The sequence below is a fragment of the Drosophila suzukii genome, chromosome X (genome assembly GCF_043229965.1).
Source record: "Drosophila suzukii chromosome X, CBGP_Dsuzu_IsoJpt1.0, whole genome shotgun sequence".
NCBI classification, from domain to species: Eukaryota; Metazoa; Arthropoda; class Insecta; order Diptera; family Drosophilidae; genus Drosophila; species Drosophila suzukii.
Window position 1 is genome coordinate 10,883,622 of NC_092084.1, and position 27,396 is coordinate 10,911,017.

At 41.2% G+C, this 27,396-nt stretch overlaps 2 protein-coding genes across 13 annotated transcripts in view; one reads left to right on the plus strand and one right to left on the minus strand.

Annotated features, from left to right (window-relative positions):
• The window catches only part of Nadsyn (NAD synthetase), a 37,154-nt gene that overhangs the window by 9,463 nt on the left and 295 nt on the right, over window positions 1-27,396 (minus strand). Inside the window, exons 2-3 of one of the 2 annotated variants that reach the window (XM_017079628.4) lie at window positions 16,465-16,595; window positions 8,923-9,175 (exon numbers count right to left, since the gene is read on the minus strand). The gene's annotated coding sequence lies outside the window, so the exon portion shown is untranslated. The remainder of the gene's footprint in view (window positions 1-8,922; window positions 9,176-16,464; window positions 16,596-27,396) is intronic. The other variant, XM_036820894.3, reaches the window with a different exon arrangement.
• Nna1 (Nna1 carboxypeptidase) lies at window positions 3-27,288 on the plus strand. 11 transcript variants are annotated; one of them, XM_036820883.3, is made up of 16 exons: window positions 3-353; window positions 14,751-14,929; window positions 18,354-18,506; window positions 18,837-19,821; window positions 20,148-20,958; window positions 21,020-21,293; window positions 21,727-22,007; window positions 22,188-22,347; window positions 22,418-22,576; window positions 22,654-22,722; window positions 23,817-23,932; window positions 24,071-24,206; window positions 24,293-24,925; window positions 25,140-25,714; window positions 25,806-26,192; window positions 26,249-27,288. In XM_036820883.3, exons 1-16 carry the CDS (start codon window positions 260-262, stop codon window positions 27,048-27,050), a joined length of 5,814 nt encoding a protein of 1,937 aa, XP_036676778.2. In that variant the 5' UTR covers window positions 3-259; the 3' UTR covers window positions 27,051-27,288. The 11 variants fall into 11 exon arrangements, with proteins under 11 accessions (XP_036676778.2, XP_036676781.2, XP_065724121.2 ...); XM_065868049.2 differs by lacking the exon at window positions 3-353 and adding an exon at window positions 3,693-4,152 and having other exon boundaries at window positions 18,837-19,400; window positions 20,576-20,958; XM_065868050.2 differs by lacking the exon at window positions 3-353 and adding an exon at window positions 3,693-4,152 and having other exon boundaries at window positions 18,837-19,400; window positions 20,576-20,958; window positions 23,841-23,932.

Here is a 27,396-nt window from a genome sequence, read left to right on the forward strand (position 1 = left end):
CCGAACCCCCATAACTCATTTACACCCCTTTAGTCACTCATACAACACACATGAACACACGAAAAGGGAAAATCCCATTCCAAATCGGAGACAAATTCAGCACAAAGTTCGTCCACCAATAGCCCAAAAGGGACCACAGCGGTTCTTATCGCACCCACTCATCCGTACCGAATCCCCAAACACCGAAGAAGCACTACCAAGAGAATAGATCCAGAGATCCTGAGAAAAGGCATTCGATAAAACTCCGTATCGCCCAGAAATGCAGAAGGGCGTCAAGGACAAGGAAAACCGGAATGCGTCGATGGGTCCGGAGATCTGTGAGTTTCACCAACAGCCATCCAAACAGAATGAAGGTAAGTCAAAGTCAAAGTCTGCGTGGGGATACAATCCTTTCCTTTTTAAGGAAACCTATTCGAATTGATTTTGTCTAATATAATATATGTATATATATATATATATATATATATATCTATATCATAACTAAGTATTAGTACACTCTGTTTTTAAAATATAATAGGAATACTGTGGTTTAGTAATAATATGTTATTATAGATATGCAATATATCCATATGTATCCTAATTATCTTGAACTTATGAAAACCAATTTGTGAAGTATAACCTATAATGTATAACCTATTTTAAAATGTATTGGGGGTACTATTGTACCGTTTGTAAGACTCAAATTGGGGTGAAAACACGATTTCCTTTTCTCTTCTTATACCTTATGATTTCCTATAATATTCGTAATACCACGTTAGTATTTAGACTAATTTTGATATTAGGACAAAGACAGTGACAAATACCATATTATTCTCCTAATTATTCATGTATCAAACAGCCTAGCTCGGTAATAACCAAAACAATCAATTAAGCCGAGCCTCTAAAACTCGCTTGATGATAAATCAAGCCCCGCCTGCCCAAAAAAAGTTCACTTTGCCGCCGTAGTTTTGGCTTTTGGCTGGCATTTGCATTTGACGTACCTGACGCCTGACGTCCACCGTAAATAGTTTCTTTTTTCGGTGCCGGCGTCTATTTTCGTCTCGGCTCCAAATGCATATCAATAACGGAGAAATGGAGAAATGTAGATTGGGGAGAAATGGAGAAATGGAGAAACGGGGCACTTGCCGCTCTGTTTTGGCTCCTGTCACTGTCTTTTACTTGGCTAAGGGGCCCCACCGGAAGTACGGATATACTATATAGGGAGGGGACCACGACGGACGGATAGTCTTCACTGTACTGCGGGCGGCCGCAGCCAAAAATAAAAACTACAACAAGTATACTACACGAAACCATTGAGCAAACACAACAAAGAAGGTATATGAACAACAAAAAAAAAAAAGAACAAAGAACAAAGGAGACGCAACCAATTGGTGAAGGAAAATGACATGCAAGCGACGCAAGGCTATGATATAGGGGGTATACCTATATATAGGGCTGGGGATCGGGATTGGGATCTCGGGTGTTGCAGCAAGTGTTGGGAACGGGGTTTGGGTTACCTCGTGGGCCTAATGACGCATTGCAGACAAAAACGATATGACGCCTCGTGGCAATATCCGGCGGATATGACTTTTTGAGTGTGGTGGGAAAACGGTATATGCTGATTATTTTGGCGATTATTAATCGATACCTGGCAATCAGAGATTATCTTTTACGATTAGTGATTGCTGAGGCGCGATGGTATAGTAATTTTTTGGGATTATTTGGTATATTATTGGTTATAACATTTACTGCATTGTTATTAAAGTATCGCTGCTGTAAAATGGGTTAATCCACCGAGGGGGATCTGTGCCACATTTTGAAAGCGTTTCCCTTGCGTGGCGCCACCACCAAGTTATTGAGATTGAGCCGCCCGTAAGGACCTCTTCTCTAAGGACGTCCCGCCGCTGCCAGGGCGCTGTCAAATGCCAATAAGCCGACATCGTCTCCATCTCCGGCAAAAACAACCGAGCTAAGGCTGGAAAATTGGTGCCAAGCGGGCCATGCTGAACACACAGGGGATTGAATTGGTATTGCCAAATCAGCTATTTTTATCGTGCTTTTGGCTTTTTTAAGATTGGAAATTCCAAGTTTATTATCTTGTAATTTTAGGATACATCTGCTTAGATTAGAAAGTAATATTGGTACTAAATATCACCAAATTCTTTGGTATTTCTTAAGATCAGAAAACCAGAGCTAAATTCGTATAAACTTATGATCAAGATAAATCGGTATAATCCCTGTTCTTATATATTTTCGTATAGGACACAATCTATTTCAATTTCGTTCTTTGTAAAATGCTTATTTCGTAAATGCGGCAATCTGTCATCGGCAAATGAAAGCCGTGTGCCAAAATTTTGCAAAATTCAAATAAAACATAAATGTCAAGCTTTCAAACGCAAATTTCGTGATAAATAGTTTCTGTAATATTCAGGTATTTAAGCTTTATGGGGAAATATAATAAGAACTTGGGTTCTCTACGTCTTACAATAGGGTAACTGATGATAGATGGGATACAAAATATGTAATCTCTCTCTATAAAACCTCGTCATCACTGATGGAAATCGCTCACGCGCCAAAAAGTAGGCAGCAGAAAGAGGGATGGTGAGGAGACAGGATTTCAATGGAGTGGGTGGGGAAGGGCAGACCCATATAGGCATTCGTCCCGGCTCAAACGGGATTTAGTGAGCATATTTTTATTATATATTTTAAAATTGCAAAACAAATGCTCCGAGCATGGGGTTTTAAGATGAGGGCTGGGAACTTTGCTGCGCTGTTTATAGCCCATGTCGTGCGCAATTTATGTTAATCACAGCGGAGTTTCAATGGGGGTTGGGGGTCCCCCTTGGACGCCTATTGTCCCGCCTCCACTGCCACGTGTAGTAGGCCTACAACAAAATAACGAAAAACTATTTTTTGTTGTTCTCTGTGTTTTCTTTTAATACTCTAAAGAAAGGGTATTATAATAAGGGGCTTAGGGATTTAAATTCATTACATTTCTGAACCCTTGTAAATCTTAAAAGCCCAAAAATGATTTTACAATAATTACGCATACGCCATGTTAGTCAATTAAAATATTTAAAGTTAAATGATTATCAAATAATGCTTATAAGAACGTATTATAACATTATAAAGAATACAAGGTTTAGAAAATGTTTAAGGACTAATCCTACATTTTATAATGACCATTAAGCGGATGGGTGATCAACAGAGTAAACTGATAGGAAGCTTGATTGCTTTCCGAATATTTATCAATAAACTGATATGAAACTTGTCCGATTTGTGTATTATGTGCCGATAAGCTATCATATTATCTTTCTGCCGGTTACCATATCGCATGGCCGCTTTAGGATCCTTTTACCGAGTGTATATCTGGTTCGGCCCTTTAGGCGGGCCTTCAATTTGTTTTTGTTTTGTTGTTTTTTGTCGGTGCCTTGCACAAAGGCAACGCCGTGGCAGCAACAATTTTAATGCCGTGGTTTACTGTGATTCGCAATTTCGCCAAAGGCAGCGACGTCGACGCCGACGCCGACGCCGGCAGAGGCCACCATTGTCGTCCGCGTTGGTTTTGCAGCTCAGTCAGCAGTTGCGCTAGCAGCTGAGCTGAGCGAAGAAGAGAAGAGCGACTCAGCTCGAGATAAACCGTTAGTTAGTTAGGCTGGAAAGGCACGCGCGCGCTGATCTGTGCTAGTGTTTTTATTCCTGGTTTTTTTTCGAGTGCATATCCTAAGATGGCGGACAGAGAGAGGGAGGTGGTTTCCGCCTCCCTGAGCCGCCTGCTGAGAACCTTGAGCTCGGCTTCGATGAGCAGACGTCGCTGTCCCCTCGCCCTCCTTCAGCCTCTGCCCGTGCGTCAGAGCGAGATGGCTAGCGTGGAGAGTGCGGAGAGATGCTGCAGCAGCTGCAGCGAGGATAGCAACAACAATGGTCGCTCCAAGAGCGAAGAGAGGGAGACCGAGGCAGAGCAGGAAGCTGGCGAGGGGGGTGGAGAAGAAGATGGAGAGGGAGAGGGAGATGGGATGCTGGAATCCAAAGCCAAGGAGGGGCAGCAGGAGGCGGGAGAGGAGGATGAGCTGGAGCTCAAGAGAGACAGTACCGTTAATGTGAATGTGGTGAGAGCCAACTTCAAATGCAATGACATGGAATGCTCTCTAGTCCTGGGTGACTATGTCAATGGTGAGTCCCGTTAGATTCTCCAGCCCCAACACGGGAAAAAATACTGTGATATGTTATAACAATCAATTTGGAAGTTTACATATAACTTTTCACCATTTGACTTCTTGAGTATAAGAAACCCATTATATAATCTTATTTAAACCTATGCAGAAATCATCTCATTTTAACATTATTCACGTATTAAATTCAAGTTGTTTGGCTCGGTGCACCTCCTCTTCATTTTCTGTGCCCACTCAAGTTGTTCACTCAAGTGCTGTCAACAGATAATGAAGATTCAATTTGATGTGTTGGCACAAAAACGGAACAAAAGAAAGCACTCAAAAAGGTTATGCCACAAATGGAGCTTGAAAATGTCCTTAAAGAAATTTTCAAAGATTTTTGTTATAAGGAAAATATATTATTCATACGCCGTGTTGGCATGTTCTAATTATGTCTGTTATTTTAAGGCTGTAAAGTTCTCTTTAAAAAGTAAAAACAGCTTAATGCTATTACAAATTTTTAACAATCTCAGCAGCTAATAAAAACTAATCTTTAATCTGGCACACATGGCGTATGAGTAATATTTGTGAAAAATCATAAACCAGAGTTTTATATCAAAGTGTAGAAGATGTCTCCTTCAGGAACATAAAAACGTCAAAATGATTATTGGAAAATAAGAACTGACTCACTCTCTAGAGCTTACACATCAAAAGAAGCATGCACAATCTGCAGATATCCATCGGGAATACTTAATATTCAGCGGATTTATAATTCGCTTTTCACTTCCAATTCTTGTACATCGTTTATCTCTGTCACAATTATTATACAGCTTCGAAATTCGGATTCGGGTGATTTTATTTTTTGTGTGAACAAAAACACACATGTCGTTCGCTGCCAAAATATGGCAAACGGAAATTTTTAATTGCAATTTGTTAATTTGCCCAAAGCAGCCAGCGAGCAAAAAAAAAAAGCGCTACCGTGGATACTGGCTCAGGGGAACTTTTAGAATGAAACCTTAGTGGTTTTTTAAAGTATTACTTATTTTTTATCATACAAATATTCCAATGACGTATACATATTTATAATTCCTATTTTTATAAGTTTAAAAACAACAAATATTTTATGATACCTGATTTTATGTAAACAATTAATCAAATTCATACGACTTTTAAATTCAGTTTGTATTAGAATGATATATGGTATATGATTTTAAAGTTTTGAGAACAGATAACTTAAGCTATTGCATATATACTTCATATATCTACATATATAATCACACGATTACTTATTACAAATTCTCCAGATACAATAGAGTACATAATTGTGGTTTTGAGTGGGTTGTTCGTCGTTATTCACTGTAGATTCGAGGAGTGAGGCAAAGTTCTTGGCGTACAAATCGGGGAATGGGGTGGCGAAAGCTAATCGCTGGCACAATTCGATGATTGACGAGGGCCAAGCGGTGCAGGGTCTCGCTGAGGGGGGTGGGGAAATGCGGGAAAAGCGAGGAAAATGAGAAGTTCGGGGGGAAGGGGGGACGGCATGCGTTTACGGTTCGGTTAGAGAGTCTTCTTTTCGCCTTGGCAGTCACGGCGTCTTGCCAAAATAGAAAACACATAAATTGCACGATCAAGATCATTGCTGTTGCCTCTGTGGCTGTTGCAGCTTCTTATTTTCGATATACCCTTGCAAGAGGTATTACAATGGATAAAAATATGCTTATGTAGTCCTTTTTATCGCTTAGATTGGACCACTATTTCCTGCGTTCCAATGTTTTAATGTTTTCAGACGATCTACGTAGTTTATTAAAAGTAAGGCGTTACGGATCGCTAAACTTAGTTCCTAACATTGATGATACTTTGAGTTTGGTAAAACCTGGTGTAAGAAAGATCGGGTAGGGTATAAAGAATTCAGCTTTCTTCCCCTTAAATGATTCTTCTGCTGCTTCTTCTCGCTGTTCATCCACTTCGATGACATAATCTCATAGGCAGAAAAATTGGGAGGAGAGCAGGAGAAGAGAGCGAAGAAGGGAGGACGATGGAGAGCGACTGATTACAAGCTGGTGCCTTTTCTTCTCTTCTCTTCTCTGGCTCTCCTCTCTCCTCCCGCTCTTTGACACCTGTTCGTTTTGTGTCCGCGTAGGCAGCTGACAGCAGCTGCTGCTTCTTCTTTTACCCCGCTCTCTCCACAAAAGTTTCCCACGGTTTTCCCTCAACCCCAGCCCCCCAACCCCCTTTGAATTTCCCCACGCTTTCCCACGAGGGAGCGACTTTGACAAATTTGTTTGGCATCGAGGCTTTGCTTTGATTTGTTTTGCTTTTCTCTTAACTTTTCTTTTTAGCTGCGTCTATTTTATTTCTATTGCTGACTTTTCAGACTATTAGGAAAATAAAACACGAGCAGCATCTGATTGAATGAAACTAAGTGGCTAAATTGTTTGTGCAAAGAAAAAACTAGGGGGCCTTAATAATGATTGAAGGAAACTAAGTGGCTAAATTGATTCTTCAAACCAAAAATGAAATAAATTATTTACAGGTTTATTTCAGGTTATTCACTATGTATACAAAATACTTCTATAAGTTTAAATGTAGTTACATAAAATTGACAATATCCAAAATTATTATTTTCGATATAAGAAAATTGAAAATTCATATTTTTACAATCCCATAATAAGTACAGATAAGATCCCATAATAAGTTCAGATAAGTATTATAATACAATACATTAATTTAAGCTAAAGATTCTTTTGTCCTTTTATATAAAGTGATAATTTTTATAAAAAAAATGACAAGCAACTTGGAAATAAATATTTTCCAATCCCATAATAAGTCCAGATGGTATTATCATATTCCAAAAAAATAATTTAATCTAAAGAGCCCAAGTTCTTTAAAATAAAGTAATAATTGTTAATAAAAATGATTGTTTTCAATATAAGCAATTTGTAAACAAATATTTTTACAATCCCCAGATAAGTTTTATTATCTCCCAAAAAAAATGTAAGCTAAAGAAACCCATGTTCTTAAAAAAAAAGTAATAATTGTCATTAAAAACCGTTTTAAACTGGAACTATCACTAGAATTATCTCGATATTTACCGAACAAACCATTTGGTGTTCGGTGTAAACGTGACCTGGAGATATCCGTATCCGTGAGTCGCTCCACCTTCGGCAAACATTTGTTGCTCGTTAGAATATGCACAAAAATTCCACGAACCGAGTTTGTTACTTATATTTCCTGCTATTTTATTTTCTTTTTTTTTTGGCGTATCCAAGGCTGGTTGCCTTTGGCTTTGGCTTTGTTTGAGCCATCGAATCGAATTCATGTTCACGGCATGCCATGGATAGGATGGTTGGGATGGTTAGGATGGTTAGATATGCATGGGTATGTGTAGAATGCCAGGACTTCCACCTTGCACTTCCTTATGGCATTAGACAATGGTAGTAGAAAGGGCTCCGAGAGAGACAGAATGAGAAAGAGAGAACGAGCGAGGCTTTGTTTATTTGTTTATAACAGTCGCAGTGGAAATTCGAGTTGGTTCACAACGGCTCGAATCATCGACTGCGGCTCAGTTTCGAAAAATCAGTGGTTATCATTTGGCGACGCAATGCGAAACGAAAGTCTTGCACAGTCGTAATCGGTGCGGGAATTATAATACAAATAATAATAATAATGCCGCATAAAGCGGCTTTCCACAGCGATTGCATAAGGAGCCCAGTCAAAGGATATATCCGAGTGGTTTGCATTTTTTCAATGTGTGCCAAAAACGAGTGAATCGCGACTAGTGAAATCAATCAGCAATCTGTGCTCCCATTTTAAATTCATTTTCCCCCTATATATGGCTTAGTATAGCACCGCAAATACGGTCTTCCCTTTGGTCTTCCCCATCAAAATGCCGTAAGCATCGAAATACCATATATACACCATATACCATGGACTTTGGAGGCGGTCGCGTGCAGTTCCTGCAGGCCCAGCTCTTTCCCGTCTGCACGCTGACCACGTCGAGTGGAGGTAATGCAAATAGTATTACTTAAGAATGTGTTCCTAATGCAGTTTAAGAAAATATAGCACTTTTTAAATCACTGAAACAAATATATTCAAAGTAGTGTCCAGACAAAGAAAATATTAGTTTCACCGTGATCCTAAACTGGTTTAAATTTCAATAAACATCATTTGATTAAGCTTACAATGAATTTGTAACCCATTAAGAATCGCTGGTAATTGGATGTCGATAAAAAAAAAAAAACACATATAATCCAACATCTGGTAGTACTTATAGAGTATATCTGTCTATCATAATCATACTTTACGTTAATGCCAAAGTAACTAGAATGCAATTTAATACACTTAGTTTGTATTGCAAACCATAACTGTTTTTTTAACTATGTAAAAATAAATGAGTACTTTATACAACAAATCACTAGAGCCTTTAAATGGAATAATCTCCTCCATACTATAAAATAACTATTTTAATTTAGTTTATTTTACTCCTTATAACCTTATAACAATGGCAATAACCAATATTGAGACTATTTGTATGTTTTGTTATTTCCTGGATTAATTTATAAGTTCCATTATCAACCATAAGACATTTGTCAAAAGCGCTATCAAGATATTCAATACAATTTATAGTACAGTAGAACTTCGGCTACTGAAACCAAATTTTGCCATGCAAACATAGATAGATAGAAAGATAATTTATAACTATAGCATTTGAACAATTATATTTAAAATTTTACCTATGACATATATAAGAAATCGGAGCACCATATTCTACATATATGTTTTTTATACTCACTTTCAATTTGTTGTTAGTTGAGTTTGTTGTTTCTGTTGTACGAATAGATTGTCTAAGGGCACCTCGGTGTTGTTGTTCGTTAAATTGTTGTTGCTGTTACTGGTAGTTCACTGTACTACATGGCCAGCTTGGGGAATTTGTTGAATATTCGGCTTCTATCGCCCGTCCCGAAGAAATTTCGTTGTGAGTCGTTGTTCGATTGGATCCTTATCCGTTTCCTCCCTCCTTTTAGTTTACCCACCTCTTGGCCCACCTGGAATCGGATAAAGTGCGGATAAATGGGAATTAGAATTAGCCGCAAAACTGTTTGATTTCAGTCGCCACTTGCGGCTGTCATGACAACGGCAATAAAAAATCATTAGCACAGAAATTTCGGAATCGCAATTCCGAAATCAAAGTCGTTGCCTGTTGTTGTCAACCCAGAAAGAAAAGATAGATATAGATATAGATGTATAGGCGGGTATATGTATAGTTGGGGGGGTATTCGAACCCATTTCAGTTCATTGAATTGCGATTAACGATATTTCACCTGCATAAATCAATTCTCAGAGGCAGTAAACTCATTAATGTTCCCTGACTTGGGGCCCTCGACTGCATATTTCATCGTTTCTAGCGTGGAAATTCGCTTGACTGGGATTACAGACCGTGCCACTGCAGGTGGAATGGAAATATCGGAGGTGGATTCGACACGGGAAATTCCCTAACCGGGCATTTTCGAAAAAATGGGCGCAATTACATGTATCTAGGTTATTTTTGCCTTGTGGGGCAACTAATTAATAGCAAACTACGGAAATGATAACGTTCACATTAAAACATATTGATACCGTATTTCTGGAGCTTATTTGGAGTAGTAATAATTGGGTTTTTTCATCATTCAACGGAAAAGAAGTTAATTTATTAATAGCAAACTACGGTCATTTTTAGGTTCCAATAAAATTAAATGGGTTCTCCATTTCTAGATACAATTTGAGTAGTACTACTTGGTTTTTTAATCATCCGAAGGACATCCATTATATTATAAATCTTAGTCGCTATTTTTAGAGATTATTTGAAGTAGTACTACTTGTTTTTTTATAATTAGCAGATCGTTTAACAACTGTTATTATATATGTTGAAAATGATTCATATGATACATTACTGACTAGTATTGTACTAAATAATAGGATTATACAAAAAATAAATTTTTTAAACTTAAGTGTTGAAAAATAATGGTAAATCAAAACAGATATACCCTGAAACCATGGCTATTATATAGAATGATCTGGGGGGCGATGCCATAAAAGCGTCTGGAGAAATGGCAAACAAAGAAAATGTAACAATGAAATTTATTAAGCAAATTTCATTTCAGAATGCAACTGCAAACAGGGAAAAAAAACAAAAGATGGCCTAGGCAAACGGGCGAGAAAAAATGCCGAATAAAAATTGTGAAATATTGTGGGGTGGCAGAAATATTGCGCTTCACGGATTGAGATTTGAGATTTCGGTTTTTGGTTTTCGGTTTTCGGGATCCGGGGTTTCGCGGCCCGGCCTCAAAGGCATTGGCCGAATGCCTGCGATTGGGATAAACAAAATGCCATAAATATTACGAATGATAATACAATTTAAGTAAATAATATGCAAAGGCTGCAATTAGAGGCGATCGGTCCGCAGATCTCTGCCTCTCGATTGCCGCCTGCATTTGAGCATAAAAATTTAATTAACGCCAAATTCCTGCTGTCTTCTTCGGCAGCGAGGCGTCTGTTATTTCTATGCAACAATTGAAAATTGAAAGCGGGGAGATAGAGAGAGAGAGAGAGCTTTCCCCTCGATTTTGGCCCTTTCTTCTGCTTTCCCCTTTCTCTTTTTGGCTTCGCTATGAATGAACGCAAAATATTGGGAACAAAGGCTAAAAAATCGAATGAAATTTCAATGCTACCTAATTTACACAGGGATTTTTTAATAAAAAAACATAGTTAAAAATTTGAAGTAATAAATAAATGTAAATAATGAGGTATGCAAAATCCCAAATCAAATTTAAAAAATGTATCTTAGCATTCCAAACTTATGGAAAATTCTTGGTAATCTCAGTCTAACCTATAACCTTTAAGAAATAATTCCGAGACCAAAAATCCAGGCGACAAATGTCATTTAATGGCTTGCCAAATTGCGGTCCAAACGCAAACAGAGCACATCTAAAATCAACAATAATAAAAACATCACACGTGCAGGAGGATGGTGTGGGGTGAAAGGTCAAGGTCGCCGAATGAGCTTTGTCATTCCACTTAAACTGCAGCTGAAGTGCTTGAGTGGTGGATTTGGCTTTGTGGGAACAGCTCAAGTGCTCATAAGTGCGATTTCAAATAGCAAATACATAGGGAAGTTTGAAGTTGATATGGGATTGCATTTTCTGGTTTTAATAATAATTACTTATATTTCCCACATTGGTTCACTAAATAAAAAGATAAATTTCAGAGATTTTAAAATATATTATAACATTTTAATTGGAAATTAAATTTAATGTACTGAAATTTTTAAATAGGTTTTCCAATATATTAATATAATTAGAAATGGTCCTCAATACACCGAAAGTCGCTCTAAGGGTTAATGATTCTTGGGAATATTGCATATGTATTTATTGAAGATCATCACGCACAAGAGTCCCTTTCTCACTCTCCCTCTCTGTAACACACACATTGCCAAAACAGCTGGAACTGGAAAACTTCAAGCAAAAGCTCCGCCAAACAATAACAATGGGCAGCAAGACACACACTTGCAGGATAACGCTGCTCTTGAGAACAGCTGAGCGCCAAGCTTGCGTCGGCAGCGAAAGTGCCAAAGCTCTCTCCCACACTCTCTCTCTCTGTCCCGTTCCTCCTTGGCCATTCCTTCCCCCTGTGCCATTTCTCCTGCTCTTTCGCATTAAATAATATTCGCAGGCATCGACGCTGGCAGCGACGTCGACTGAGACGGCGGCAGCGCTGAGCATTCCCCATTCGCTTGGGTTTTCTGTTTTAGTCAACAACAAAACGCGCAACGGCAAACGACAAAAAAATAACAAAATTTTAAAGAAAACATTTGAAATCTTACAACCAAATCAAAATTCAAACGAAATAAATTCAAAACGTAATCCTGTTTTTGAAGAAAAAACCTAGAAACTCCAAGTGGCAGACTCTACAAAATCGAAATTTCAAAATTTAACTTCAAAAACATTTAAATATTCGAAAAGTGTGTGTTCTATAGCTTGTCTATATCGGTTTTGTATTGCTATTTCTTTTTAGATTTGTTTTATTTTTTTTTCTGTTTGTTCGAGTGCCACAAATTTTGAGCATCGTTTGTCGAAAAGCAAAAAAATCACAAAAAACGGCAACAAAAATCGGGTAGTACAAACAGCTGTGCGAGGGCCGCCCCTCCGCCCCTTTCACGCCCCCCGCCACCCACCACATTTAGCGTCCTCCTCTGTTTTCGTTTCGCTTTTATCGCCCGTGCTTTTCTGCGTTTTCGCGATCGTTTGGAGGAGCGAGTTCTGAATTCTGTGCCGGTAAGAACATTTCTTGGGATTTCTTGGGATCTATTGGGGTTACACAGAGCGAAAAGTACTACGTACATGCATTGTTCGTCTAATATTTCAAAAATTACAAGGTATCCTAACAAAACATATTTAAAACTTAGATATGATCTATAAGTTGTAACTCAAATATCATGCAATATTCTTGGAAAAGTTCTCATAGATATACCATTGTTTTAAAGAAATTAGAAGGAAAATAGAAATACATCAACAATAAAAATGGTTTACCAAATCATATATGAGATACAATTATTAACACATACTAAAAATCTTAATATATCTTATTATTATTATGCCAACAAACAGTTGTTTATATCGTAAGCATATCAAATTAAAAGGCTATATGTATATATTCGAAAACATTTTAAAGAAATGGCAAACCATACATAAGTATTTATAACAACACATAGCAAAAATCCAATTTACATCAATTTGATATTGCTTATTTATATATAAATACGTTTTTGTTTTATAAATGTGTATTGCTTAAAAGTTAGATATCAAACGCAATAAGCCTATTTAAACATTTTTCACAGTGTATTTCACATAGAACCATTCAAAATGAGCCATGAACAATTTGACATACTTGTGCTCAAGTGCCTCCACTGAAAAATCAACTGAATAATCCCCTCGACAGCTCCCAAAATAATTGGCAGAAGACACCCCACGGAACTCTTGAAAATGTTAGTTCAAGAGGTGTGGTACTTTAAAACGGAATCGGAAATAATAATATAACATTTTGAAGAAGCCATAAATTCTGAAATATTATAATGATAATAATAGTTCCCTTCTTAGTATATATATCCTATTATATACCATTTTCTTTGTTACGATTCCTTCCCTTTGTCATTTCTTTGTTAGCAATTTAAACAATGGGTTATTATAATTAATGCTACAGAACGAATCTTTAAATGCAAAACCAAGCAAATTCATAAATTGCGTATAAATTTTATGACCTTTCGTTGAGCTTAAATTTAATGCGAACATAAGCCACATGCAAATCTATTTAAAATCCCCGCGGGCCATAAACATATAAAGTAAAAAAGCCGAATATTATTAACAATATTAATCGACTTGACAGGATCTAAATGGTTGGCTGCTGCGGAAAAACTTTTTCACTGGAAGCCCCCAAAAATTCACAGTTGCCAGACATTAGCCCCAACCCCCTTTTTTCCGACATTTTCCGACTTTCCAGCGAAAAATTGCAATAAAAGAAGCCAATGAGGGGCACAAAACAAAATAAAAAAGAAAACAAAATCAGCTTTTATGTGCTAATAAAAACCGACTAAGCAGACACACAAAGAAAGCAACAAAGAAAGAAAGAAACCAAAAATTAATTAACAAAATATGTTGCACTGGTGGGAAAAACAGAAAATAAAAGAAAAGAAAAAGTAAGGAAACGCTCCAAGAAGCGAAATGAAAACGAAATATATCTATGTTTTGCACAAACAAAACTTTACTTCAGGAAAAATCAGGTTGAAAGGGGGCTTCCCCCGCACACATGGCAATTAATTGCTGTTGACAAAAGTCGCCAAATGCCGCTAATTTAGGCCATATTAATGGCGATTTGCGCCTACCCTCTAAACTTTTGTCCGCTGGAGGTGGAGACAACTTTTTTTTTTGGCACGACAAATGTTTATATAATTGCCGACCCACTGAACCACCCCCTCATAAACACACATAAACACACAGGCCTTGACTTGAACATCATATTGGGCGATTTTCTATATCTTTCACATCTCAGTTGCTGTAAGCAAGTTCGTTTTTAAATTGAGAACATTTTTATTTCGGTTTTTAAGTTGGCAAAATCTCACACGCGATCAGTGATCCCTAAGTTACAATTAAAAGTTTGGCATACTCAAGAGATCTCCAGTGTTACGATCCCCAGTTGAAAAACCATTAAAGCGATTATAAGGTAAGGATCGTGTTAAGGGCTGGATTTTCGAGATCATGTATCATTATAATCGTAATATATATCAATTTCTGGTTTTCTGTTTGCCTATAATAACCAGTGGTTAAAGAACCCCCTATATTGTTCTTTAAATATTTACAATAAGGTTGGATTTTCGAGATCTTGTATCATTACATTCGTAATTTAGAACAACTTAACGTTTTTTGTTTGCGTGTAATAACCGTTGGTTAGAGAACCCCCATATGGTTCTATATATACGTACAACAGGGTTTTTTCTAGAGTTATTTGCTGTTTAAAGACATAATTATGAGAGACATCTTATAATTAAAGATAGTCACCATTAAGATAATCTGTGGATTTCCTATTTTTCAGGCTTCCTTGGCAGTTTCCTATCGAAGGGCCTGAAGACCAATCAACTGGTTGTGAACACGGATGAGAAGACCCTGCGCCCGGTTGCTCGACTGAAGGAACCGCGCGATCTCTTCGCCCTGCCGAAGGACAAGGACAATGACTGCTCACAGCAGGCCCCCAGATGGCCGGTGGAATGTCAGGTGGGTAATCCTCCCTTGATACGAACGCCAGACTCCAGATCTTAGATACCCTAATCCCCCCAATCCGCAATCCCAATCAATGGGGTCGCGGAAGAGGCTAAGGCTAAGCTGTCCTAGATTTCTAGATTTAGATGGGGGTTGAGGGGGGATGGGCTTCAATGCCTTTGACACGCACCTCGTCTGCCTCGTCAGGATATCCCAGGACATGCGTGCCGCTCCCCATAAATATTAATGCATATAAAATCCGAGTGGCAGGGGGTTAATGGGGTGAAGGCTTTTAAAGGAGCAGCCGCAAATCCAAAGAAATGACAGGCCAACTTCGCTAAGGCGAATCAATTTAAATTGATTTAAGCATTTTTCATTCCAAATTGGTATAAATTACTTTGCATTAAATGTATTTATCAATAAAAATACTCCAATAAAATGTTCCCTTTAAACAAAATAGGCATAAAATAAATAAAAAAAAAATATAGAATATATATATTTATAAAATGTAGTTATTTGGAATACAAATTACTCAGGAAAATTATATTTTGTTTTTTTTTTTAAATAATAGAATTTCTTCGACATGTGATAGTTCGACTTAGACAAGTGGGACTGTGGTGCCCCTCAACCATCTCGCTTTTATGTAGGTCAAATTGCAATAAAGGTGCACACACTAGGCCACGCCCACCGCCGCCCCCGCTTAACCCATGGCATGCGGTAAAAACGCTCGCCAAGTGCAATGAAAATCCTTTCGTTTCCGCTTTGAGATTTTATTTATTTGGCTATTTTTTTTTGCTTTTTCCTTTACCTAATTGTTGGCCAAGTCGTTAGCATTGTTAACAATCGATTTTATTTATTTGTACTCGATTTGCATACGATGCGCGCTGCCAAATTGTGTTGGGCAAATATTACACATTACACATACGCCCCGTCAGCCGCTGAATGAGAGCGATTTATGGGGACGGCTGGGGAGGGGTTTTTGGGGAGGAAGGGTTCGGCTGCCAGGGGTCAAACACAAAATTGGCCAACTGATTGATTAAACAGGCGGAAAAAAAGGGGAGGCGGGTGGCAAATGCATCAATTGGAGGTCAATTGTTGAGCAATTTGTGGCGCAATTCGAATGAATCGAAAAAAACAAAGGAAGTCCAACATTTCCTTGTCAATTAACATGGTTTAACATGCGAACAAAAAAAAATGTAAAAAAAAAGTTTAAAATGTTGCTATCACATTAATGAAAAAAATGAATAATTAAAGGTTGAAATCAAATATCTCAGAATTTAAAAAAAAAAATAATTCAATAAAAATTTGGGAATTGGGAAAGTTAGAACCGTTTTAAACGGAATACCAAGGGTTCATAAATGTATAGGAATAATGTAAATCCCTCTCTCTAATATCTCATTTTTACATTTTTAAAGGTTAATCTATATTATCATTACCATGTTTTGCAAATTTTTATTTTTTTTATATTTTTTTAATAATATTTTCTAAGAAAACCTATTTTTTTTTAAGTGTAAACTGATTTAAATTGAAATTTAAAAACCCAAACTCACCACATTTGCTATAGCCGTCCTGCTCGCTCTTTACCTTCGCTGCCGTTTCACCGTTAATTTGCTTCCTCTTTTTTTTTTAAGGCTCCAGGCACCCACACACACACACATGCACGCTCGAAAAGTTCGGCAAACTGTAAATGCAATTAAAAGAGCAAAAATAAATAAGAAGTCAAGAAAGTTTTTTGGGAAAAGTCTTTCCCTCGTCTTCTTTTGGCCATGACGTCCAAAATGCTAACTCAAATAAAAAGTGAAATTCGAAAAAACGCCTTCGGTGTTGACTTGACTCGCTTTGTTGTTGTTGCCACAATGACACTGGCATTGGCAATGGGCATGAAAAAGTTTTTTGTTATTTTTTTTTGCACATTTTCATTACCAGGAAAACGAGAGGGTCATATTAGCTGCAAACGACAGCGGACAAGCAAAAGCCGTAGGGCAAATTAAACAAGCTAATTAGTTAGTTTGATATCATACGTACAATCAAAGCATAAATAAATAAAACCGTATTAAAGTGAGCCAAAAAATAAGCAAAACAAATCCTCTGACACATTACAAGGGAGAAAGAGACGGGTGTAGTGACTGTAGAAAGAGAGGGGGCATTGTTGCAAGAACTGACGCTGATATGTTTCAATTAAGCCGTCACACACACACACAACTGCCAGCAAATCGTTGGGTGAGTGTGTGTGTATCAGATTTGCATGTTTTATCGTCCTGTTTGGGCACAGTGTGCGAAAAAGTAGGAAAAACTTACAAAGTTTAGGAAGAATAAATTTTTTAATAAAAAAAAAGTTAAAAATAATTTAAATTCTAAGTGTAATAGTGGGGCTTTACTAAACCATTCCTATAAAGTTAAAAACCTTTAATAACTTTTAAATTTAGAATTTCAGAACATCATTATTAACAATAATATTAAAAGGCTTAATATATAAATACAAATTACTCATACGCCATGTATACCAATTAATGTCAAAGTGTTCGTTCGCTTTTATAATATATGCAAACTTAATATTTATAATTCATATCTGAAAAAAGGGGGTCTATGCCAACTGCTTATTAATGAGACCACATTGCGTATGAGTAATGAACCGGTATATAGTAAGAGGCCTGCATAGGTAAATTGATCCGTTTACAAAAGATAAATCAAATTTACAAAATTTAAATAACTTTTAACTGAAGGAAATTTATCAATTGCATTTTTTAGGGACTCTAGATTATTAAAACCAATCTTTTAAAATATTTTATAATATTTTCTTCACTCGAAAATAATTTTCGACCCACTGTGCCCGCCTCACATGTGTAAGCATATCAAAAGGCTAAACAAATAAGCTGCTCAAGCTTGTGGGCAGAACTATAACGATGACAAAAACAACAGTAAAAGAACATCAAAGCCTCCACTGAGGACAGGCAAAAAGTCAGAGGAAATATGTGGCTTGATATCGGGAGGATGACAAGGAGTGGGCAGCTGAGCACAGTCAGTGACAGGGAATTTAAATGTAATGGTAACTCTGAATGACATTCAATTCAATTTCCCTGTCAAGGACATTAAAAACGTTGAGAATTTTCGCTGCGAGCCACATCTGTAGCATGGAATCGAAATATCACTGTAATTAGTGAAACCTTGAAATGACAACAGGTGCCACAGCAATTATCAGAATTATATAGAACGGTATATCTAAGCAATTGGCAAGGTGATTCTTTAAATTGCATTCTATAAGTAATTGAAAAAGTAATGCTTTCGAAATGAGCTAAACCGCACACAATTTAACCATATTTTAGAAGAATCTGAAGAATTCGCGTTTTTTTAGGTTTCTAGAAAATCATTGTGAAATTTGTGCTATTTCCAAAGAAATACTTATACTGATTATTTCTTTTGGTTTACCATTCCCATCCAGGTCATCGAGGAACGCATCACACACATTCCGTACGTGCCCGCTACGCCGGAGCCCCTCAATGCTCCGACCGGAAACGAGCTAAAGCCACGGCCCGTGGGCGAGGAGAACGGCATCGTAGTGTTCAGTTACAGTCCAATTAGCGCCGTTAACTACGTGAGTATCCTATATACTATATTTTCACAGGATTTACGCGATTTCGATTTGCATTTGATTATTAATATTATCTAAATATCTATCATTCAATTTTTTAAAAGAAAATGTAGTTAAAGATAGAGATGTCTTATGCAATTTTTTTTGTGAACATATAATTTTTTGGCAAATCGAAGTCGAAAATAATCATTGAAACTAACTGCACCTTGCACCTGCACTAACCATAAATGGGGGATTGTTTATCCATGAAAAAATAAGGGGATATAACAAACTAACCCGCTTTCGAGGCATTGTGAAAACTTGACAATTAAATGCGACGACACAACCACACAGGAAAAGCCCAAGGCGAAGAAGGAGGAGGATGAGTCCAGCGACGAATCGGACTATTCCTCGGATTCCCGTCAGGACTCCACGCCCCCCAGCAGGGCCACGCCCATGCGACTGGCGGGGGGCGGTGGCTGTGCCCGCGGCAAACTGAACAGCGTGTCCAAGATGATAAACAACGTGGACAATCGGTCCACGAGTGCGTCCCTAGACGACAACGATGACTACTACGATGATGAGTACGATACCTCCGGTGGTCAAGGTGAGGCCAAGGAGAAGGCCATCATTAAGGATCTCATCGAGGCGAAGAAGAAACGCTATCAGGAACAGGCCGAGGTGGTCACTCCTAACGGCGGTGGTACGGCCCGAAACTCGAGAGCAGCCAGTCGTTCGGAGGCGAGCAAGGATCCCAGCGATATAGATGATATCTGGAAGAATAACACCAGCGAATACAAGCCCGCCTCACCGCGCTATGTCCTCAGTCAGTTCGGGAAGAATGTGGCCAAGGCGATGATCGACCGGATCGTGGACTGCGATGATCCCTCACTGGTCCCGCCCTCGGGATCCCAAAAGGTATCGAACAAGTTCGCCGTTGCCCCCGTCAAGTTGCCCAAAACGAATATAGCCCGCTTAGAGGTGGCCTTCGAGCGAAGTGCCCGCCAGAACCGATCCGCTGCAGTGACACCCAAATCGCGTTCCGGAAAGGGGATTAGCAAGGTTGCAGTGGTGAAAAGGGAAATGGCCAACGATCGTCATCGTCATGGAGATAGTAGCTCCTCCGAAGACACCAGTAGTTCGGGTGTGGGCGAAGAAGAAGAGGAATCCGACTCGGAATCGGAGAATTCGGGCAGTGGCGATGGTTTGCACCGAATTTTGGGTAGCAATTCGGCCCGACTAGCTGGTGGCGCCGAGAAGCGTCCTTGTCCCAGTTCCGGATCGGTATCGGATACCGAAACTTTGGTGGGAGACGAGAGCAGGAGCAGGCTGGCTGGCTGTAAGCAAGGGATTACTCAGCTTGGTACTCTAGTTGGAGCGATCTTAGCTTAAATACCTCTTAACATTAGTTATAGTTTTACAAAAACAGTCTACAATTTTCTATTGGATATCAATCGCTTCAACTAAAAACTAAAAGGCTAAAAAAAATGAAAGCTCTGTTTCGAGGGACAGCAGCTCTCATCGTAGGTAGTAGGATAATGCGGGTATTCTCACATTCCGAAATTCGGTGTACAAAAGAAAGATGAAATGGTCTTGAATGTCCCTCAAAAGAGCTCTCACTATATATACTGTAATAATACCCAGAATAACCCAATCCCCCTCCAGCTGGTAGTCAGCAGCAGCAGGATAACAGTCGTATCAAAAGCCGCCAGTCGCCCCCTTTACGAGCGATACCCCACACCCATGCAGCCACAGTGGCGGCAGCGGCGGCGTCGGCAGCGGCGCTCGCCAGAGGTCGCCACCGCGACAAAGACGGTTGTCTAGGCGGCAAGGACGAATCGGCCAGGGGAGGTGGCTATGACATGCCAATGGGAATGGGAGCGGGCACTACCACAGGCACTTCGATGGGCACTCGCACCTCGTCCCCGGTCGCGAATAACGTCTTCCGGCTGAGCAGGGATCAGCAGCTGCTGCTGAATTCAACAGCCAGCCAGGAGACGACCGGCACCCTTAACTCCTTTGCAAGTACTAACCAGACGACGACGACCACCTCGTCGCAATCCTTTCTGTGCTCCGATTTAACCCAAGCACAGTTCAGCCGCTCGGCCGTCGGTGGCGCCCGTTTCGTGACCAACTGCCATCCCATGAATCCGGAGGAGTACGATGGCCTGGAGTTCGAATCGCGCTTCGAGAGCGGCAACCTTGCCAAGGCGGTCCAAATCACGCCCACCTACTACGAGCTCTACCTGCGACCCGATCTCTACACCAGCCGCTCGAAACAGTGGTTCTACTTTCGTGTGCGACGCACCAGGCGTAAGATGCTGTACCGCTTCTCGATTGTCAATCTGGTCAAGTCGGACAGCCTCTACAACGACGGGATGCAGCCAGTTATGTACTCCACGCTGGGCGCCAAGGAGAAGAGCGAGGGCTGGCGGAGATGCGGGGCCAACATCTGCTACTACCGGAATGACGATGAGTAAGTAGGCTAGCTTACAAGAATTTAAGAGGTTTACCCTAATCGCAAAACCATAATTTAGAAGTGCCAGCAATAGCGCCAACGAGGACGACGAGGACAACTCGACGTACACGCTGACCTTCACCATCGAGTTCGAGCACGACGACGACACCGTGTTCTTCGCCCACAGCTACCCGTACACCTACAGCGACCTGCAGGACTACCTCATGGAGATCCAGCGCCATCCGGTCAAGTCGAAGTTCTGCAAGTTGCGCCTGCTCTGCCGCACCTTGGCGGGAAATAATGTCTACTACCTGACCGTGACGGCACCCTCCTCCAACGAGGAGAACATGCGGGTGAGTTACCCCCTTATCTTATAGCCATTAATCTGCAGACGAACTTTGGCAAACAGTTTCCAAAAGTTGTGCTTAGATAAACAGCTTGCATAACAGTTTTCGGCAAACAATATTATTCATTTTGAATTTTCATTTTGCCCATTAATTATGCGAAAACAAAGTCAATAGCAAAAGTCGTAAAAGTTATAATGAACTATGTGTCAAACATAATTTTGAATTTTTTAATTGGGGATTTTGCAGAGGAAAAATGCAAGGGCAAACCAAATCTTAACCCTTTGTTAAGGGGTTTAATTTTCTAACAACTTTTTAATTGCATAAAATATATAACCGTTGAAATTCCTCCAAAAATATAATAAAAGAATTGTCAAAACAAATCCATTTTGAATAATTGCAAGACTATATGATATATATTTTGTATTCTTATCTTAAATAGCGAAAGAAGTCGATTGTGGTGTCGGCTCGTGTGCATCCCAGTGAGACGCCTGCCTCGTGGATGATGAAGGGTCTGATGGACTTCATCACGGGAGACACTACGGTGGCCAAGCGGCTGAGGCACAAGTTCATTTTCAAGTTGGTGCCGATGCTGAATCCTGACGGAGTCATTGTGGGTAACACCCGAAACTCGCTGACCGGCAAGGACCTCAACCGGCAGTATCGCACGGTCATCCGCGAGACATATCCATCCATTTGGTATACCAAAGCCATGATTAGAAGGTGAGTTCTTAGGCTTAGAAAAACCATTTAAAAAAAAAACACCCAACAAAAATGAACGAAAAAAATCAAAATCAAATGTTCTCACTTATGCGAGAAGAATCGTTCTTGATATTAAGAAGAAAGTTACAAGTAATTTCACTATTTCTAGAGAACTGGTTATATTTCTATTAATCTTTACAGACTGATTGAGGAATGCGGCGTGGCCATGTACTGTGATATGCACGCTCACTCACGAAAGCACAACATATTCATATATGGCTGTGAGAACAAACGCAACCCGGAGAAGAAGCTAACCGAGCAGGTCTTTCCGCTGATGTTGCACAAGAACAGTGCGGATCGGGTGAGAGTCCTGGACCCACACTATCACCATCCTATTTAAGTATCTAAATATATCCATTTCCATTTCGCAGTTCTCCTTCGAGAGCTGCAAGTTCAAGATCCAGCGCAGCAAGGAGGGCACCGGGCGTATCGTGGTCTGGATGCTGGGCATCACCAACAGCTATACGATCGAGGCCTCCTTCGGTGGATCCTCGTTGGGATCGCGCAAGGGAACGCACTTCAACACGCAGGTGGGTGTCGCCCAACCATCCACAAATACGAAACTCGCTCAACATATATGTAATTTAAAATCCCAAAAACCTTTCAGGATTACGAGCACATGGGACGAGCATTTTGTGAGACACTTTTGGACTACTGCGATGAGAATCCGAACAAAGTAAAGCGGCACGCAAAGTTGTTTAAACAAATCAAAAAGATAAGAAAACGCGAGAAACGCGAACAGAAAGCATTGAAATTACAGAAAATGGCCGATCAGGGATGTATAATGAACGACAAACTGAAAGTGAAACGTTCTGTGGAGAAAAGTGTCTCCTAGGAAGGTTCCATTCGATCCACACAACCCAAAACACACGCTCCTTTCTGTACAGTTGTGCCAGTTATCGTTAATTGTTATAATCGTATATCGTGTATCGTTAATCGTAATGTAATCGCAATTATTGTCGCCAACTCGTCGCTGCCTGCGATTTGTCCTAAAAGCGCTGCTGTGCTGACCCAGAACTGAAATCCCAAATCCATAACCGTATCTCTACATCTCTTCGTAACTCTGCATCCAAGAAAGTTTCCAAACCACACACAACAATCACACATCGGCCAGAGCCACAGAAGTTATATGACAGATATAGAATCGGGTATATCTGGGCATATATCATCAGCATATGTATCCAATCGGGGATTCTGTATGTGAGGCATTGAATTAAACTAATTTGAATGCTCTCTATTTGCGCGTACCGCAGTTTTTCTAATGTTTTTGAGCACCCAGTTGCGTGGATAGAGCCGCAAAAAGCAGACATCCTATCCACGCAATGGGTTCTTGGATTATCTATATACCTATCTTTATAATACACCTGTTCCACTTGATCCCGCACAAACGTAACGAGATAGTCACACCCAGCACAGCATCGCCAGGCATTCGAGCTCTTTATTCTTATATCCTAGTCACTCTAACTATAATTCGCGTTTCTTTCGATGTTGCTAGCCCGTAAGCGTAACCGTATTATTATAACCGGAAAATATTATTTTTTGAAATAAATACCATATCTACCATATGATTTATGTTGTCTTTTGGTTAGTCTTAAGTTTCTTTCGCTTTCACTTTAGCTTTTACCGAACTGCTTCTAGTGAACTGCTTGATTATTCTGCACACTCACATTGATTTTAATTTACAACTTTCATATTATACATATATTTAATTTTTCCTTTTCGCCAGTGTATGATTTTTCACTAATCCAAATGCATTAACATTTACAATAGATTTTAAATTTACTCAAACAACAGGACAGGCTACGATCCAAAATTATCGAAAGACTGATGCGAGAAGGCTCCAGTGCCGACGAGCCGTTAAATATCCCTCTGTCGGATTACTCAAGGTGGGTTTATCCTTAGATGGGTGTTTTGGAATTAGTAGGAGAGGGACTAAGCGGTTTAGAAACTAGATGAAAAAGCCTTCCAAATCCCTTCTATTTCTACTAACTGATACTAATCTCTACTAATCCTAACCCCTATAGCGACGAGGGCAACTGCAGCTCCAGTTCGGATAATGAGGGCAAGCAATCAATAACTGCTTCAGATCTGGAGGGACCCTGTTGTGCCCCCACCCGAGCACCGCCCAGTTCGCCGGAGGTGATCCACGAGATCCGAAAGGTAAGTGGGGATCGATTAAGCTACTCCTGCACTGCACCTGCACTCCCTATTCCCTATCACGACCTATTTCCTATTCCAAAACTCAGTTCCGCATGCGACGCATGCGCAAGGTGATGCACGAGCTGGACAGGATCTACTTTACGCCGCTGTTTCAGCGCAAATTCAAAACACTGACCACCCTGAAACGGAGGCGTCACAAAATGGGTGCCGTCAAGACGACTCCGACCGGGAAACGTCTGCGAGGAGGAGGAGGAGTAGCAGGTGGTGGCACCGCCATTGGTGATGCTACTTCCTTGGCCACCAGCCAAACCGGAGCTTCAACCATAGAGACCAGCTCAATCCAACAGTCGAATCCGGGAAGGCAGTTGGCTAGAAAGCCACCGGTCAAGAGAGGCCAGCCGACCGGAGCTCAGAGTTCCGATAGTACTGATAGCATGGATTCCTCGCAATCGGAATCCCTACGGGATCCGGACTGCTCCAGTGCCAGCACCGGGATCGGATCAGTAATCGGATCAGGAACCGGAACAGGGACAGGAAACGGAAAAGAGAGCGCGCGAAAGGTCAAGACAACCGGGGGCGGAGCCAAGAAAACTGGCAAAAAGAAAAAGTTTATGCCCACGGAGAAAAGGAAGCCGGTGGTCAATCAGAAATTGCACGTAGATCGAAATTTCCGGCTGTGGCTAGCCAACCGACGCATCTACATCTACCGTCGAAAGAAGGTATATGCCATGACATTCCATTTTCTTTTTCGTATCAACAGGTATTCAAATATTTGGGGTAAAAGCATGATATTTACAGATGAAAAACCTAAGGAAATTATCACTTACGTAGTTAATTTCTTTACTGTGGAGCACAGCACCACTTGGCACCCAAGCACCACTAACTTGATCATTTCCCATCTCGCCTCGAATCTCCCGCATCTAATCCAATCAGTCCACGCAGGCGCGTCGCACCAAGGTGAGAAACAAGCCTCCCAAGAAGCGCGGCGAGGTGGTGCGCACCACCCTGGACCTGCCCACGACGGATCCCGGTTCGGATCTGCACTTCTCCACCGACGACGAGGAGCACTCGCCGACGACCGGGCAAAATGGTTACGGGGCAGTGGCTCCACTTCGGCACACGCTGCTTCAGAGCGATCTGCAGAGACGGTACATCGAGGAAATTGGCGATACGGTGGTCCAGAAACCGAAGGCGGCCCACATGCCGCCAGAACTGATCGTGACCACGCCCTCGAAGAGCGGCACTCCGGGTGGTGGCAAGAAACTGGATGTCTACAAGCTGACTCCTCGCACTGCCCCCGAACTGGACACGGGTGGCCATCACATTGGCATGATGCAAAGGCAGGCGGGCGGGACTGGGACATCCGCCAGACGCACCTACTCCTGGCACAACCTCGATCAGCAGGACATACCCAGTGGGAGCAATGGTGGTCAGGGCAAGGCGGCCAACTTCTACATGGGCGAATCGAAACCAGCGATGAAGGCGATGACCAAGCCGCCACCCAGAAGGTGTGTATTTTGTATTCCTTTCGCGAGATTTAAGCATCATATGATAACTTTGAATTTCCATTGAAAATTGTTTTGTTTTTTGGTGTTTTAGGACTGTCCCGAGCAATTTCATTCCCCAGAGGCAGGGCAATGTGCAAACGGCGGATGACCTGCAGCTCAAGCTCTCACTGAAGAAGAAAGTCTGGACAGGAGCGCACGGTGATGCAGATGGGCGTCCACTGGCCTGGTACAAGGGTCACTCGATAGCAGGATCCCAAATGGCCAACACCACAACGGCCATACGAAGCGCAGGCGGTGGAGGAGGAGGTGGAGGTGGGGGAGGTGGCGGTGGCGGTGGTGGCCAAAACCGAACCATGTTCACTTCTAGTGGCAGGGAGCCACCGACAGCTGCCTCCGGTGGCATCGCCATGGGCGTCCCACCCGCCTTTATGGGCGCACCACGCAAGCCCAGAAAACTGGAGCAAGTGGATCTGTTCAAGTAAGTGTTTGGCTTTATCCATCAATCCAAAATTCCAAAGTCCTCTTCTCCGACAGCGCGTGTTCCCAGAAGCTTCTTCTGTGGCAGCAACAGGAGGAGCACAAGCGCTCCCAACCGCAGCAGGCGCAGCGCTTGCTGAAGGTGGAGGATCCGCATCAGCAGACGCTACACTCCAGGGATCGGGATCGTGACCGGGAGCAGCAAGCCTTCAAGCCCATGCACCTCGTTAGGAAGTCGGCAGGCACGAGTCAGGCCAAGGCCATCCAGAATCTGGTGTCAGGCGAATCGGGCGGAAAGGTGAAGCGCAAGTCCAGCAGCATGATGAAGATCGCGGAGACCACGCAGCTGGTGACCCGATTTGCCCGGAGTCGCAACAGTGCCGGAGGATCCGCAATGCAGCAGGTGCAGCAGCAACAGTACATGCACCAACAGCAGCACCAGCGCATGATGTTCAAGGGCCAGGGTGGAGCCGGTTCCGGATCCGTGGCCGCTCGCATGCACTCCGCCGGAGTGATGGGTCACATGCAGGGCAACGGCGGCGGCGGTGGCGGAGGACGAGCACCTAACAAATTCAAGACCGGCGGCCTGGTGATCACGGCCGTCCAACAGCCGGCCAATATGCCAGGTGGTGGCAGCTCCCGGCGGATGAGGAATGCGGCCGGATTGCAGGCCAAGAGCAGCATTGGCGCCCTGGGATCCTCCTCCGGGCAAATGCAGTATCAGCGCAGCAATGGCAATGTCCAGGCCAACAAAACCTCCACTGGCATCTCGCTGGACACCGTGAATCTGGTGCGGAAGGTGAAGACCAAGCTGAAGAAGCGCAAATCCCGCACTTTATCCAACGGAGCACCCAAGTAGTTGGGCCCCCAGGTGCTCCAACAGATACGGCAGATAAAACCCACTACTTTCGTTCAAAATTTTAGTCGAATTAAATCTCCCCTCCCATCTTTGTTACGCAAACGACGATAAGGAAATGATTAGCTAAATTATCTAAATATTTGATAGTTCTATAGACCCTCTCTATATGCATATATATGTAATCTCGATCTCTGTACCTACAGTTAATCCCTAAAATAATGTTGAAAGTCCTAGTGTGCGTGTGTTGTTTTTTTTTTCGCTGGAAGTTTTTCTATTGAGATTTGCAATAAAACCAACAAAAAAAATGTGAAAACAAGGGGTAATTTTTGATGGTCAGAGGGGGATG

Coding starts and splice junctions, on each gene's coding strand:
- Nna1 (XM_036820883.3), top strand. CDS start 260: ATGCAGAAGGGCGTCAAGGACAAGGAAAACCGGAATGCGTCGATGGGT. Junction 18,507..18,836: donor CAATTAGCGCCGTTAACTAC/GTGAGTATCCTA, acceptor ACAACCACACAG/GAAAAGCCCAAGGCGAAGAA. Junction 22,348..22,417: donor ACAAGAACAGTGCGGATCGG/GTGAGAGTCCTG, acceptor TCCATTTCGCAG/TTCTCCTTCGAGAGCTGCAA.